This window comes from Salminus brasiliensis, chromosome 1, assembly GCF_030463535.1.
Source record: "Salminus brasiliensis chromosome 1, fSalBra1.hap2, whole genome shotgun sequence".
Classification (NCBI taxonomy): Eukaryota; Metazoa; Chordata; class Actinopteri; order Characiformes; family Bryconidae; genus Salminus; species Salminus brasiliensis.
In genome coordinates this window covers 74,094,692-74,112,744 of record NC_132878.1, presented here as the reverse complement: position 1 = coordinate 74,112,744, position 18,053 = coordinate 74,094,692, and the positions used below count along the sequence as shown (strand labels likewise).

The 18,053-nt window shown below is 39.7% G+C and overlaps 1 protein-coding gene across 1 annotated transcript in view; it reads right to left on the bottom strand.

Moving 5' to 3' along the window:
• Positions 1 to 11,729, bottom strand: part of prex2 (phosphatidylinositol-3,4,5-trisphosphate-dependent Rac exchange factor 2) — a 156,906-nt gene extending 145,177 nt beyond the window's left edge. The window contains exon 1 of the mRNA XM_072688847.1: positions 11,268 to 11,729. Within this exon, the coding sequence (XP_072544948.1) occupies positions 11,268 to 11,396 (129 nt within the window). The 5' untranslated portion in view covers positions 11,397 to 11,729. The remainder of the gene's footprint in view (positions 1 to 11,267) is intronic.
• Positions 11,730 to 18,053: the final 6,324 nt, after the last annotated feature.

Genomic DNA, 18,053 nt, shown 5'->3' with positions numbered 1-18,053 from the left:
TCCATATGGGACAGCTAAGTAAACCCTTACACTTTGGTTCAATAAAGAATCATGTCTGTAAAAGTGATGTGTGAGTGTAAAGTACTGTTAGATTGGTAAAGAGTCATCAAATACTTTAAAAAGGGTTTACACACATTTCCATTGCGAACATGGTTCTTTTTTGGAGCTTAAAGTGGTTCTTCTATGGCATTTATGTAGCTCATTCATTCAACCAATAACTTTATATTTATATAATGCAAAGGCTTTTTACTGCATCTAAGCATTAGCAACCAGTGTAAGATAAAATAGGGCAATAGGGGACTGGTTTACAGACACTACACAAATCTTCCATTTGCCTTGACAAATCTCTACAAACACCTGGCAAATCTCTAAAGTAGCTTCATGAGGAGCTACCTGGGGTGCTTTTCCAACATGCTTGATGAACACTGACATATGATCACACCTTGGCGTCTACTTATAACTGCTTGTTTAAATATTGTGTATTTTGGAAAGAAATGTACACAAAAGAAGAGCGTTGTTTCCTTTAGAAACTAACTGCATGCATGCAACCATGACATATGACTTAAAATAAACTGTGTCCGAAGTTTTACTGGAAAAGGCCATCGCAGCAAGGGTGAAGGCTGCAGATTAACAGGCAGGAAGGTAGGTTGAGGATATGGTGCTGTGACACTGCGGGGGAGAGTGAGAGTTGGTGTCTGTCTGTCTGTCTGTCCGAAGGATGTGCGCCTCATTCAGCTTCAGTAGTGGTCATGTGTGTCATAGAACAACACTAATAACTCTCCAGATACTCTAGTAAATGAGCGGCAATAAAAGCTGAGGGCATGTCCAGGGCCAGCATTCCAGACACATATGAACTGCAGCTCTAGACTGAAGATGGTTTTCAATGTAGAGTCATCCTTAACAAGGTCATTTAGCAGGGCTCCAGACTGCATATAAAATAGTCGCCAACACTGTAGAGAGAAAGCTAGACTCGCTGCAAAACCACACTGCTGCAACACTCTGCTGTCTAATCAAGACGTCTCTGACGCCACAGGCTTTGTGACGCTTTAACATAAGCCATGGTGCATGTCAGTAAATGCCATTTCTCTGATCCTCGAAACCTTCGGGCAGGAAGTCTGTGGTCTCACATTTCAGCCATCACCTCATGTTTTAGGTACTGCAGTTACGACCACAGGGGTGCAACCCCATGAGACTAGTGTAGTAGTAAACAAAGTAAGGAAGAAGACACCCAAAATGTACAAAATATTCAAGTAATTTCAGTTGCAGCTCATTTACTAATGATTTTGAGGCTTTACTCAATATGTATTCTTGGCCAAACTGAGCAGCAGTACTACAAAATGTTAGGAGAATTAGGAGAACTTTTAAATAAACCAAACTAAGTTAAGTTAACTTAAAAAAAATGTATATATAAACGTGTTATTATGGCAACTGATGTAAGATAAGATAAGATAATCCTTTATTAGTCCCGCAGTGGGAAAATTCTCAATATATATATATATATACATATATATATATATATACACTTAACACTGACAGTATGGGATGTAACGATACACAAATTTATCTTATTCACAATACTAGGTTCACAATTTATTATTCTCAGCAATGCTTGACTGCATAATCTACTAAGAAGACTAGAGAAGAAATGCAAAAGGAGAATGCATGCTGAGTGTTTGTAAACTTCAGCTATGTTCACATGGCAGGTGAAAGAGGCCCAAATCTGACTGCTTGCTTGGTCGTTCACATTACTTAATTTATTACTAGGGATGCACCAATAGCACTTTTTTCTTTCCGAAACCAATACCAGATTTTTGAGTATCTGTCGATACAGAGTACCAATACCAATTCTGGCTTAAATACTCGAAAGATGGCTATAAATCCTGATAATCCTTTAAAATAGCAGCATGTACTGCTTGAGTAACTGCACATTTGAAAAGTTTCAGAGCTATGAAACAATGAAAATCAGGGAATTAGGGAAGCATAGTCTTGCTAAGCTCCACCAAACAGCTTTTTATGTAGTGTTTAAAATTCACATTCACATTTACAAACTTCAGTGTGTGGCCTTAAAACAAGCTGCTTAAACTTAACTTTAAAACTTAACGGTTTTAGAACCAAAAACAGCACATGAAAAGAAAAAGTGCTAAAATTTCATTTAATATCTGTTTAATGGGAAAAAAACTATTTATGACTGGCTGTTTACTGGTTGTTTAAATGTTTGGTTTCATAAAGTATCCAAGCTTTATGGTATTGATGCTCCCTATTGCTGATAATCACTGCGCCGATAGCGCTACAGTATTGGTATCGGTGCAACACTATTTATTACTTACTTAATTATTTGTTTACTTATTTTTTATTGGTGTACTTTTTTTATAAGGTCATGATTTTAATTGTTTTATTATCAGTATAACTTCAGAAAATCTTCTGTGTTAAAATAAATGCTCCAATTATTAAGTTTGGAAAACATTCATTAACTATAATTCATCAGTGTTATTATGTATAGTTGTATCAATGTTTTTACTGTACTGTATTTTATTTACTGGCATTTTATTATAGGGAAAACTATTTCAGATGTTTCCATAATGCAAGTTTTGGTCTAACCGTGAATGTTGTGTAAGATACATTCTAATAACACTGTAATGCACATCATTATTATACTACATTTTCAGAATGTTCTTAGAACATTATTTCAGTAACGTTACAGGCTAACCTTCCTGAAACCGTTTAAAAACATTTGCTGGACATCCCCATAACGTTCTCTACTAGCTGGGATTGTCTTCTTAATGTGGTCTTAATGTGGTCTTAATGTCAAAACCAGCTGAAATGATGTTAAAACTTAATGAAGGACAAACTTTTTTTAGTGGCTGATGTTTAGTGGCTGATGTTTTTTTAGTGGCCTCCATTTCTCCATTTACCTGCAGTAAAAAATTCTAGAAATAGCACACAAATGCAAAAGGGAGCAGAGATACATACTGGATGAAAAGACTCACTGTATGCAAAGTTTCTTTAACACCTTTCCTTTTTTCAAAACATCCTTAAAGTGACCCTGATTTTGAAGAGCTGTTCATTTGTTTTTTCCTGTTAGAGGACACTATGCTTCTTTGTTTATACTGTCCGCAGTCTCTCAGTCGTCCTGCTAACGAAAACCGCAAAGTGTCTCCCTAGTAACAGGAATTTTGATGAAGTTTCCTTTAGGGGCCTACTACCACTCAAGCAAGATTCTGATTGAGTAAGATTGTTGTAAACTTTGCATAAACATTCAAAGGTCACATTAATATGTATCGGATACATATCAGAGCTCAGTACCATACATGGAAGTTGCTTAAATCAGTATCAAAAGTATCAGATTCAATGTGTTTTGCTGTTCATGCAAGTAACATATGTCACATATGATAAAAAAAAGAACAGATTTGGGCCACTTTTACCGTCTCTTAATAGAAAGCACATTCTTGTGATGCACAGTGCTGTGAATACACTGAATACTACTCTTGCTGTGGTTCAATGGAGTCCCAAAGCCTTAGCAATGGCTTTCTAACCCTTTCCAGTCAGGGAGATTTCAGTTACTTCGTTTCTTGTCTATATTAGACGCACTTTGGAATGTGGTCTGCTTCACATTGCCACGTAGGTTCTTATCAAGTGGTCTTTAGATGCCACAGGTTTGGGTGTGAAGCTCAATGCATTGTGAACTGAATTTGGTTAACTGGGTGATTTAGTAGCTAAGGGCAAATTATTTTCTCCGTGTATAAATATATAAGCTCACTGGACAATAAAATTACCATCTTGCATGTTTGAGGCACCTTAGACTCCTGCAGATGGCGCTGCACAGGGCTGATTGGCTATAAATACCTGTGTGGTGTACACCGCGGGATTCATAAGCGGAAAATGTATCACAAATGGGAGTTCCCAAGGCCAAAGCGTGAAGGAAGTAGCTGAATTTGCAGGTGTACGGTCATATGAGTCTACCAGATATGGTTGGTATGCCAGTCCACAGGAAATTCTTGGCAAAATTGTGGCTGAAAGTTGAAACTGAGGCACACGGACCGCTGACGTGTTTTACAGCTTATGAATAAAAGTCAATTCACCTCCAGGCAAGAATTACCATGAACAAAACTATCTTCCAATAAAATTAGTTCTTAAACATTTTAATGTGACAAACATGTAAAAATAGAAAAAATTGGCAAGGAACCAAATACGTTTTCACAGCGCTGTATTGTTACACCCATACTGAAAATCAGTACCACTGTGTGTCATCATCACTGTATACCTGAATAGGTGGCTTGTCATCCAGCATAAAAGCAAGGACTTATTTTTTTTAGAAGGAATGACATGCTTTTGTATCCTTGGATTCAGGAATGCAAGCCCCACGATCTGCAGCACCGCAGGCAGAAGCACCACCAGTTCTTTGTTTCACAATATTGGTTATAGATTACAGAGCACAGCAGTGATTAATCTGCTTGTATGAGAAATGATTTCCTCTGAAAAGGAAGATGACTCACTGGAGACCATATAAAATAGGGTACATGGACATAAAAGAGTGCAAAAGCCCAAAAGGAAAATAAATTCCTTTAAGCTTTTATAGTGTCACACTCCTTTTTTTTCTACTGAGTTTTATTGTCAAGGTTTAAAAACATGACTTTGGGTGGTCAGTTCTTCTAACCCACAAACCATTGCGAAGGAAAAATCTGCAGAGGGACCACTTAGTACAGCACCGAGGCTCCAGGGAACGTATTAGGCCGAGCAGCGGTTCTGTTTTCCTACTGAAACTAGGACATGAAAGGATTCCCTTCGCACTCTCTGTACCGCATTTGTCCCACATGTGCTCATCATGGAATCCATTGGGCGATTAAATGTCGGATGCTCTGGACCAATGTATCAAGCTCAATGGTCGAGGCACGCTGTTCCCCAGAGTAAAATGTACAAAAGCGCTGCAAAGAACATCAATTCTATCCACACTCTGAAATGTCTATGTTCATTTCCCTCAGAGTCGTTCCTGTAGGGGAGCTGTCACTTTCCTGGCTTGCAGCTATCTAAAATAAACATAACTATCTAAAAAGCTCCTGCTATCAAGATCTATAATGAGCGGTTACATAAGCCATTCTAATCTCAGTCCTTAGAGACAGTCCTTAAGGACGCTTCCTCTGTCTCAGGACCAGAGCCAGTGACTGTTCTTGGCTCATCATACACTGGGACACAATTGTGCAACTTTTTCATGGAGATCTGTTCCTCGACACTGAGCAAACTCTCTGTACAGGGACTAAGAAATGGACATTTTGGCCAATTGTGATATGAAAATACTTGTAATATTTGGCATTTTAAATTAAAAGCTTTAGAACATTCCAGTAACAGAAGTTGACATTTTCACATTACAGAAAGTGGTCTTTTCCACTGTGGGATTTTTTAAAGTGACCTAAGTCACAGCAAATGAAAATCAACACGTAAATGAGTTAATGGACTCCAGAAAATCACTGCAGGCATTCTGGGGTATCTGGCACCAAAACGTTAGCAGCAGATCCTTTCCTGCAGGTTGCGAGATGGACTGCCAGGGATCGCATCAATAAGAGTCAAGATCCATGACACTGTTGCTGGTTCAGCAAAACCTGCCTGATGTTTAAGAGATGCTCTGACTTAGTCATGTAACCATCACAGGTGCATATTTTTCCTGTATCCAACACATCACCTACAAATGCAGACTGTTCACTTGTTGACTGACATGTATATCCCTCTCCTTGACAGGTGCCATTATAACCAGATAATCAGTGTATTTCACCTGTCATAGGTTTTAATGTTGAATGTAAACAGCAGCAAACGATATGAGCAATATTAATAATCACACTGCACTAAACCCAGTTAAACGGGACTGATTATGTCTTTAGCCCTATTTAAGCAGAAATACATGGGGAGGTGAGGTATTACATTACATGAGGTTCTCGTTGAGTTCCGAAAGCACCATGTCAATCATTTCCCCTAGATTAGTAAAGATTGCGGTGCCTTTTACCTTCTGTAAAATAAGCCATAAAAATAACCTCAGGTTATGTTAGTCCCAGGCAAATTGGCATGTGGTTAAATATTCTGTCATATAAATATCAAGGCGCACAAGAAGGCATTTAGTTTCATCGTGCATGCACACATACATTGGGTTGTTACGTTGAGTCTGTGGCAAACCTCAGTCAAATCCAGAAGATGAACCAAAGGACTTCCCAAAGGTGATATGCAGCTGTCTGCTTTAGGCAAGTCATTGTGTAGTGTAGCCTATAGCCTACATACGCATCATCAACAATAGCTATATTTCAAGCTCAGATTTAATTAAATAAAAATTATTGCTATAGTGGGTGGGTTTTAAGATTTGCTATTATCGAGCAGCAACTCACAGTCATTTATGCCCAGATTTCATATCCCGTGCGAATTGGTCAGGCGGAAAATTACATTACTCCACCTCCCGACGTAAAACAAATCCTGTCTGTATAGGGTATGTAATGAAACATTAGAATTCTGAGCATGATATCAATAAAATCGTCAAAAAGCATATTGTGACATGCCGTGATATAATTTGTCGTGACAGGGCCAAATATCATCATATTGCCAAGTTCGAATTTGTTGCAAACTCTCAACAGTAGCTATGAAACAACATATGTGTGGAAGGGCATGGTTAGGTCAATTCTACAGGTTAAGCAGTAAGACTGGGCCTAATGCATAGCATCAACAAACATCAAGCTCTACTCTGCATTCAAGTCAGCCAACACGTCCGCCATTGTTCTCTGCATTTTTAACCTCTCAGGAATTCCTCCACCAGGAAATACGGCTTACAAGTGAAGGCACCAAGCCCAGGCTCCAGCGTCAGAACCCCCCGCTGGCAATATCTCTGAGCCTGTCCCACCAGGGAGCCATATTGTCTGGCACAGACGCCCTCCACCCAACGCTGGCGCATACAGATTGCCCTGTGTTCAGCATGGCACAGATTCTCTGGCTCCTCCAGGCAACAAAACACAGCCCTGCACTCAGCCATTGTCTTCAACAGGGCAACCACCACTGGTTTCATTACAGCCCCAAGCCTTCAGACTGCAGAATGGCCTACAGGTGTAAATCTCTAACCTCATATTGACTCAATTTAACTACCATTATTTGGGAGTAAATTTGTTCAGTGCATCATTTGTTGGATTTCTTCACAGGAATTCTATTTTGGCAAAGAAATCAGATCATACGCTGCTTGTCCAAAGGTTTGATGCTCAGTGCACACAAGCCTAAGGTCACCATGTTCAATGGCAGGCATGCGCTAGAAGGGTATAAAGCCCCCCAGCATTGGTCTGTGGAGTGGTATTGCATTCTCTGGAATGATAAGGTCATCCATTAGTTGGAGTGACAAAACTAATCATTCAACATCAGCATCTGACGTGACTCATGCTTCCGTGGCTGAACACAATCAAATCCTATATGCCAGTATATACAATATATAGTGTAATGCCTTCCTAGAAAAGTATAGGCTGTTACTGCACTAAGGGGTGACCAAACCATTTTGATTTCAGAGGATTTATAAGGCTATGTTTGATGCAGCTAAAGTGGCACCTTCATTTTGCATTTTGCAATACCCTGGTGCTGCAGTGCTCACGAATTCTGTCGAAACTCGTTACATTGCGAGGGTGTTACTGCCGACGACGATCAAATGAGAGTGATCAGGCTCAGACCTCCAATGAAGCAAGCAGAGACTTTGATCATCAGCGCCATGAGTGACGTTTCCGTGAAGAAAGACGTTCTTCCCCAGGTCTCTCCACCGCGCGTAGGAGGACGCAGTGCAGGGCTTTAATCATCAATAGAAGCGTGCGGATACATAGCTAGTGGTTTGGAAACCACCAAAAGCCCACCTTGATGTGTTAGTCAGAGCTGCTAAGTCAAATTGGAAATAGCTAACTTTGTAAGTAGCGGGTGGAAGACGTTCTGCAAAACCCTTTTGAGCTCAAATCGCAAATTAAAAAGCACTCAGTCCGGGCAAATAAAGAAAGTTACTCTGCTTTGCTTTGCTTTTCCATAAAAAGGCCAAGCGTCGCTCTAAATAAAACGCAAGCATTGCCCAGGGTGGTGTGCTAATGTATAAATATTTCATCACTCGTGGGGCCCGTTTCTTAAAATAAAGCCAGGCGCTCTCTGAAGGCTGATGATATAACTCTGGATGGGACCAGATGACATGTTTCTAGGAAAAGCGGCAGTTTCGTCAGAGCAAAAACAATCCTCTGCACCTACATTGGAACCATCTGTGGCACAGGCTCTAACAGAGGAATGTGCACATACATACACACACACACACACTCACACACACTCACACTTACACACATATACACATGGTGTGGGAAATAACCTCCTTAATGACACACAACACAGTGCCCTTAGCCCTGCTCTACTGCAAAAGGTTCCCATAGCGCTTAGGAAGCTAACTGGGTGGGAAAATAATGTAGGAGGGGGGGTGTGCAAGTAGTTTTGCAAAATACTTGGAAGGCAGTTCGAGAACAAGGCAGAAACATGCTGTGCTTTTAGAAGATAGGTGACACCAGTGTTTAGAGCTGAGCAAAAATATAGCGTCCTGATTCATTGAGACGTTTTCATGATCCACACATGCACATGCCTCCATGTTTCATTCTCAGTCAAATATATATATATATATATATATATATATATATATATATATATATATATATATATATATATGTATCAGGGCTTGGTAATACTTTTGGGAAGGAGTAATCTGGTTATGATTATCATGATAAATAATATGAAAATATGCTTTCCTCAGCGTATTGTGGTTCTTGGCAGTGTCTATGTTTAAATAAATGTTTTTAAATGTAGTTACCTTATAGGAGTTTCAGCCATGCTTGTTTTTGTTTTACTTATATTAGTAATCTAGTAGTAATCTTATCAATGTCTGAACAAACTGATATATTGTGATATATACAGTATTTATATAGTATTTAATATTACTTTTGTGCCATATCGTCCATACCTGCGATAGATGTGTATGTGTAAATGCCAGCAAAACATCGTATTTTACATACTGGTAAAAAACATAAAACTGTGCATCTCACTGAATTGTTAGCCTGTACATTTTCTTCATCTTCTAGTGTTGATAATAGATGATTTACTCGAAAGCTGATTTTCCAGAGTTTTCAGTATTCAGAATGCCTGTACATACCTTTTTCAAATAAACTGTCCTGGAATAGTAAATGTTTCTTGGTTACATTCTATTTCTAGCCAAATATCCTTTGTTTCCGGGTTTTCGGTTTTTATTCTTTAACCCAGCTCGGAGCTCTGGTGATCAGTGTGTACCTGGCATAACATGATCACCGTATACAATTGCTGTGGCCTTATCTGAGGCCTGGAAATTACTCCTTTGTCTCAGACACATGGCTGCATGGTTGCATTTTTTAAGACCATTTCCTCTCCTTCCTGCCTTTGAGTCTCTGTTTATTCTGTAATGCCATTAATCTTACGCCATTCACCCAGCGCTAAAGAGGATTACAGCCTTAGGCCTATACATTAGACTGCAACTGTATGCCTGTAGAATCAGCAGAATCTGCGCCACAGATACCTGTGCTATCCCTTGCAGGTATTTGCCAGGCCTGGGACTGCAATTTGTCAAACTGTATCAAAGACATCCCAAAGGCACCCAGCAATTACACACCACACACATGCAGTACAGTGAACTCTGCCATTCAATACATAATATACTGTAATATACAACACATATCGTGGACACTTTGAAACACCATCAATGAATTTTACTCAAACAGCTGCAGCTCAACCAGAGAGTTTTTAGATGTGCAGAGCAGCTCTGGGTTTACAAGCTCCCACCACACTGTCACACCGTGATCCCGTGCTTAGACCAATGTTGGTACAGCTGTTTTATGTTTTGTTGGACTAAGCACCTTCATAGCTCACGGTAAAGGTCCCTGTGCTGTCCTTTCATACTCAATGTGCTAGATAGAGCACCAGAAGTCCTACCGTCTGGCTTGAAATGTCGGAAAAGACGTGTCTCATTAAGACAAAAAAAAGGAAAGAAAAAAGGATTTTAAACTTAAATGAAGATGCTGCGCCATCAGCGACATTTTTACCAACACAGAAATCCCCCAAAAGCAAACCGTCAACACTTTACAGCTGTTTAAAATGACATTCAATGCACTGCATGTCTTCTAATTCTGGCTAACTCAATCCCTCCTTTTCACTATGAGTTTTTGAGACTCCAGAGCCACGTTGAGTTCTTCTCACTTGCTACAGCCTTCTACAATAACAATCCACAGCCTTAAATTGAACACTATTGCTGCAGAGTCTGAAGTGAGGTAATTACACATTCCCACTGTGTATCTGCATTAGACTCTCAACAGGAAACCAACTGCTGTAAGAAACCTGTCCAAAGCAGGAAACCACTGGAAATCAGAGTTTACACCTCAAAGCTCTGACGAGGTGATGGAGGAGCTGGGTTTGAAGAAACTACCGCAGATATTACTTGCATGGGATTTTAAAGGAATACACCAATCAAACATTAATATTGCATACAGTGCTACCTGTTACATATTCATGCACAGCTTTTTTAACAGTCGTTTTACACATCATGCACTTTTACTGTTACATCATTTCGGATGCTGTGTATCGTACACTAGCTATTACTTTTTATGAACCGTTTTATGAATCTTTTTAGAGCTCTCTTGTTACTCCTGTTGATATGTTACTCTTTTGTTACACGACATCCAAGTCCGAATGTATCCAGACAGCCCTTCTAATGAGTGAATTCATCTACAGGTTGAGGGGTATGAAGCCCCCCACAGCATTGGGCTTGGAGTGGAAGTGGAGAGGCAGAGCTCCATTCAATACCACTTGGATGAGCTGTTGGAGTGCCGAAACTTACCATTCAACACCAGTACCTGCCCTCACTAATCCTCTCCTGCTTGAATGTAATAAATTCCTCCAAATCTAGTGTAAAGCCTCCCACAGAAGAATAGAGGATGTCTTACTGAAGCCAAAAGGGACTTTTTAAAAGTTTTTAAGAAGACATGCTGGATGAGAGGGGTAGTGTATCTAAATGTGACCTGTCAATCAAAGTAAGGCACTTGTTGATTCCATAATGGTGATGGATGGATGGATGGATGCCGGTGTCCGGTGACTGTTAGCAGTAGTAATGCTGGGCTGACCCATTTCGTTTAGTATTTCTAGTACAGTAAACGGATCTGCCTCAGTCTGAGGAGTGTGAATCGGCAGTGAAGTGTGTTGGTGGGCAGCATGTTTGGACGTACCGAGAGAAACTCCAGTGTGTTCACGTAGTCCCGCTCAGTCTTCAGGAGCTCCCCCAGCACGCAGGCGCGCAGACGCAGCTGCTTCTCGGTGCTTTCAGCCCGCTGCTCTGCTTTACCTTCCTCCGTCATTATAACTCCCGTTTCCGCGATTACAGGCGTCCAGTGGGTCGTGTGAATCCTTTTTATTTGTTTGTAGTCGAAAATCACAGTTTCAAACCATCCGTGGAGAAGCCAAAAGTGAGAAACATGCTGAAAACAGGCTGAATTTCACCGGTCTAACAAACAACACCACAAACTGAGCTTGAGCCAAGCTAATGTCCAGTTCACTAAGTAAACCTACTAACTCACTCACTGACTGACTGGGTGCCCTCAGGGTGAAGCACTAGGTCCTAAGACGGGCATAGACCGAGCAACAGTGTCTTGTGGACATCAGTCAGAAAGTTTTGGTCCATGTGACTCCCTCCAGCCCTCCATCCTCCCTCCAGCCAGCCAGCCAGCCAGCCCACAGAGCAGCTGAGGGGAAACGCTCCTGCCACTGGGAGGGGAGCACAGTCCAACACTTTCCCACACTCACACTGCACTCCTGAGCACACTCAGTCACATAAACACCAAAACAATACGAAAACTGTACATATACATATTTATATGCTTATTTATATGCTTATTTATATACCACATGTATACTAAATGTATACACAGAGAGCACACAGAGAAAACTATGTGGGAATCCACTGTTGTTTTAAAGGGTCTATTTTATAATACAAAGAAATTTGCTTGCCTTATTTCCAAGAAACATATTTGATGTATTATTAAACAGTAAAAACAAAATGTTCAAATATTAAAATGGTCATTTCTTGATAAACGCGATTATCTGTTTGTGTGACATCACATAAATATGTACATACTGTAGACTTCAGTCTACAACAGCTGAGCCTCACCATTCACAACATAGCTAGTTATTCACACCCTAAAGACACCATGAAGACACTGGATTTCCCTGTACATTTTTTCATGTTTTATGGAAATTTCATGTTTTTAACTAAATTCAGTTCTTCAGATTTCTGCCTTGTTTATGAAGCCAAATCCATTTTTACCAAACAAGTAAATAATTATGTTGTAACAGGTCCTGAAACTACTCTCAGTATGTAACAGGTGTCATTGTTTTCCCTATTTACAATCACAGTTATTACCAATATGCCACTTTACTGTATTAAATCATTTATGTATGTGTACATTTTTCAAGTTTTTCTATTTTTTCTATCTTTGTACTAAATGTATTTTATTTGGTGCTTATTTATATAGTGTTTATTATTACACAAATGGTTGCAACTGTAACAACTGCAATTTCCCTCCAGGGATCAATACAGTATTTCTGATTCTGATCTGATTCCAGACGACTAGTGTAAAAAATGTCTGATGTTTGTGTTGATTTATGGAACAAACAGGCTGTTTGGATTTTGTGGTCCAAAAATATATTTACCATACATATACCATATTCCGTCGCATATCGTCACCATCCAATGACAGTATTCAAAACATGTATCTCCAAAACGGTGACTTTGCAGGAGAAGGCAAAACTTTTCTTAACTTTGAATGGAAGTCAATGTAAAATAGGAGTTTATTCCTAGTAATTTAGAGCACTTCTATTGGTGTATTTGTCTACAATTATGTTTACAGCTTACGGAGCAGCTACAGGGTTCAAAGAATGGAGAAACTAAAAATTGACAAAAAGGGAGAAACATGTTCTTCATTGGACAGCAGCGATATACTTACACCTATAAATAAGCTATTTCTGATTGCCTGCCCTGCACTGTGCATCATTCCAAAGCAATCCCGACTGAAACACTTCTTTAGCACAACTTCAGCATGAAGCTAAACTGCTGTATAGGTAGCTCTATTAATGGACTGTAGAGAGTGAGAAGTGACATGGCATATTATGAAACTCTATCAGTGTTACAGCAGACCCCTAAGTGTTTTTTAAAAGGGGAAACATTATTTGGGCCCTTTAAAATTCTATGGCAAACCTCCCACTGCTCTGCTCTGCCAGTTTAACTGGACAATTCTGTGTTGCTGATCACTAGAGGGAGCATACAAGAGATCAAATACAATGTAGAGCTAAACATTGTTGAACAACAACACCAAAAAGTCAAGCAACCCTTCATTTCACTTTAACAGACCACACACTGTGTCTACCATTGCTCCGTTCCCCTTCAGTAAGCAGAGTCTGCAGAGTCATACCCGGTTATTTCTTGACGGACAGAGGCTCGGGAGCTCCGAGATCCTTGGACTGTATCCGAAATGTACACCATCTGTAGTTCAATGAAGCGAATTACTGCCTACCAGAGTAACAAGTAGGCCGTAATAATGTTGGACATAAATGGGAATTCTCTCAGACTATGTGATTAAACATAATTAGGCCTTTATGATTGTGAACAATGCTGACTAATTTAAATGACACAGCAGCATCCACACTCGCACTTCGCATCATAGCAAAATGGACTACTTTCCCATGGGTTTATAATTGACTGTACAGATTGGTCATCCAGATCTGTTGAACAGTGACATCAACCTGCTGACTCAACTGCACTGACTCCAGGATTTGTCCTCTTAAGGCCTGCCAAATGGAAATAAGCCCCTATATCAGCACAGTCTAACAGTCGATATTGCAGGCCAGTCTGGGGCCTATTAAGGGCTGACCTGCTGGCGTTATGGCGTTAAAAGAAATTCTGCATGGATAAACACTACGGACCATACACCCACATACTCTTATGATTACATCACATAATGATGAGATAATTACTGATAAGACTTACTGGATTACTTACACTACCAGTGCAGATGAATGCTATGTTACACAGGTAAGTGACCAACAGAAATCGGCATGTGTGCAGATTGAGGACTGCAGTAGCAGTTGGGAGAAGCTTTAATACACACTGCCCTCTAGTGGTCATTAACGTGAACACAACCTGATACACTGTACATAAGAACTGAACAGGTGATCTGAACAAGCTATAAATAATAAGCTCATTTTTTAAAGTATTCATGTCAGTTTTAACAAGCATTTTAGAAACATTTTTGCTAATATGATGGATAAGAGGGTGGCACGCTGGGGCTGCAGGTAGTGTGTGTGTGTTGCACAGCTCCAAAGGCCTGGGGTTGTTGGTTCAATACTGTCTTTGTATTTGTTTTCCCCATTTTCATGAGAGTTTCCTTTCATGTGAGTTGTCACGCCTCCCAAAAACACATGGGAGGTGACGAATGAGCAGTGGTGGCTCAGCGGTTAGAGCGCCGGGATATTGATAACAGGGTTGTGGGTTCGATTCCTGGGCTCGGCAAGCTGCCACTGTTGGGCCCTTGAGCAAGGCCCTTTACCCTCTCTGCTCCCCGGGCGCTGGAGTTGGCTGCCCACCGCTCTGTGTGTGTGTGTGTGTGTGTGTGTGTGTGTGTGTGTGTGTGTGTGTGTGTGTGTGTGTGTGTGTGTGTGTGTGTGTGTGTGTACTCACTGCCCCTATCACATGTGTGTGTGTGTGAGTGTGTGTTCACTACCAGATGGGTTAAATGCATAGGACACATTTCGCTGTACACTGTACAGTGACAAATACGTGCACCTTTACCTTTTTACAATGGACTGGTGCCCTGTTAAGGGGGTATTCCTGCTCATACCTTCTACTCCTTCTCCTTCATAACCTCTAATTCCTGACCCACTTTTCACTTTTTGACATAATGTGAATTTGTCAGTTGTTCTTCACACTGTGTCTAGATTTCAATAGAAATGTTCCAAAATTACTTGGAGTAAAATATTTTTTCCCTTCTGCTGTAAAGTTGGCAGTTGCACTAAAGAACACTGGCAACTTTCAAGTTGAGCGTTCAATTTAAATTAATATATATACATTCACTTTTTTTTTAAGTGACACTCTCTGTTAGAAGTACTGCATATTAGACAGATTTTGCTAAGAGCATAGACCTGTAGGAAGCTGTAAATAAAAGATGATCAGAGATGTAGCTAATTCTGACATAACTGAAGAATTTGTAAAACACTGAGAATGTATAGTTTATCATATACTGCATATTTAACACTTATCTGCAGATTAAGAAGCAATGAATAGCACTTTTGACCATCTGTTTTTCCACTTACTTGCTTACACTCTGCTTACACCAGACATGGACTGAACAACAGTTTTCATCAGTATTCATATGAATATGCATGTTCATGCCTCTTTATAGTATATAAATCAAATATTTGTATTTGTGACATGAGGAGCATTGATGGCTATTGACTGTACTTCCCCTGAGTGCAGGAACTCTAAAATAGTCATCTGTAGGTACATTAAGCATAAGAGTTACATAAGCTCTGAGTTACAATGAGTAAAGAAGTGACATGAGTTTTGCAATTCAGTGAGCAATGTTAGCTAAGATGATATACATGAAGGATGTGTAATATCTAAGAATCTCTATATAATTGTACCTGCAATAAAGTCAGCTGCAAATGTGACTGGAGGATGTACTTAGTGGAATATTGACAATGTTCTTGATTGTTATCTTGACCTCCACAGTTCCCCTGAACTGCTATTGCTTAATAATATATGGTACTGAACATTATTGTTTGAGTATATGCTTTGCTTTGAGGAGCACAGAGTTGATGAGTGTTTATACATGGTTTAAACAATCAGAGAATTTATCAAACTTGACAATTTTGGAATGTTGTTTTTAGCTGACAGTTCCTAATCACAGTTTGGGACATGCCTCAGGCCTGATTGAAATCTCTAAGGTGTCCAAATATCATTGACGATATTGGCCACATTAATGGTTTTGTACTGTAAACGATGTATGTTATGCTTGGCAGTCCTTTGTTGTCCCTAATTTACAAAGCACCCCAGATAATAATAAAATGAAAGAAAGAAAGAAATACACTTCTTATAACATCAGTGCTGTAGACTGAGTAGGTGGTTACATGTAATAGTTTTGTTTTTGTATTGATTGATTTTGCAGCTCATATGGACTGTATGGACTTAGTTTCACCATTAAACAATGTTTACATACTTCATAAACCTGAGTATATATTCATTAGGAATATTCAGTTTTATATGAGCACTTAGTTAGCTTATGCCTATGTAATGTCTTGATGTCCAAAATATGGAAACTTAGACTGAAAATCAGTTTGTGGCCACTAGGAGGTGCTGTGGCTTATATCCGAGCAATGAAGTCAACCAATCTATGAAAGGCTCTGAGGCTGAAGTTTCATTAGGACAGCCAACCCCGAATTATTTATCTTTCTCCTCACAAATGTAAACATTGTTCAGTCAAATGCATGCATATCTGTTCTAATCTGATGCAAGCCAGTTTATATGCAAATACAGTCATTCCAGACAGCATGAAATCAGCAGAGAAACCAACATGAGCATTAATTCAGCCTTATGCCCAAAACAGGGGACACTGATGTAGCAAGATAACAAACTGCACCCTTTAAGAACCAAAGCTGCACAATAAGTAATCACACTCAGGTTACTCAGGTCACATGACAAACATTTATTTGAGTGCAAGCTCCTGAAGAGTCTTCCATTGTCCACTGAAATCCTTTAAAGCAACATTATGTAGAATTGTGTAAAAGTGCACCATGTTTGTGTATGATCCAATATTACCCCACTGAGTCGGTCCACGTGATCCTTTCACTGAAGATGCCAGATCTCTTAGCTTGAAAATGCCTGTGAAAACCATGTCCTTAAGTGGTGGTTAAGTGTGAATTCACTTAACTGTAGAGGGAGCCCTGGAGCAAAAAACACCAGTTCTCACATAATGCTGCTTTTAAGATACAATCCTGTGCGAACATCAGGGACCCCTCTTCTGATACATTTCCAATGGAATATGCTGTTACTGAGAAAAGGAAACAAATGAAACTGCTGAAGCTGCTGCTGTTCTCAGAACAATGATCTGACCACCCCAGAGTCCAGACTTCAACATCATTAAATATGTTTGAGATGACTTGGACAGTGAGAAGCAGAAAATGCTGTGACTTCTAAAGCTGAACTTTGGAGGTGTGGAAACTTGTCCTGCGGATTTCTGCAGAAAAGAGAATGGAAGAATGGAAGCTGTAATGGCTGCACTAATACTTAAACATCTGATATGAGATTTAGCTGTTCAAGCTTTGGTGCCATGTTTTCTGACCTTTTTGGCAGTTGGTACTAACTGGCATTTCTGAGTAGAAATAAAATAAATGCAGGGTGCTCTGACTTTTTGCACAGTGCTGTATGTTTCCTTTCTGGAACACCATAACAAAATCAGGAGGCATCACCAATCGAGGAGGTCTGTAGCTGCATGCATCTGCTGCTCTACATGAGAATTCGTCTACCATACAATTTCATATAGCTATCTACAGAGCACTGCGGAGATCATTAGAAGAACATTAAGCTGCTTATGATGCCATTAACCATGCAGATGTCTATCACATAGAGCAGAGCTGTTCAATTACACAGCTTAATGCATCAGATTTGAAATCAAGCGTATAAGAGGTCATTTGGAGACTGGAGGAACATATTAACACCAAGGGGTCTGGAGAAAAAACATCTTGGGAAAAAAAAGCCAGAACATTAGATTAGGCATAATAAATACATCAACTGCAGTGTGAATTTAAAAAGTCAAGCCTAAACACAATGGTTAACTACACATACACTCTACCATGTAAGAATCTGTAAACAGGTCTACATAGTAGTGATAAAGATTTCTTGACTTATCAGTACAATAGGGAAACCTAACCCCTTTTCAAAAACCGTAATCAACCAATCTGAAAAA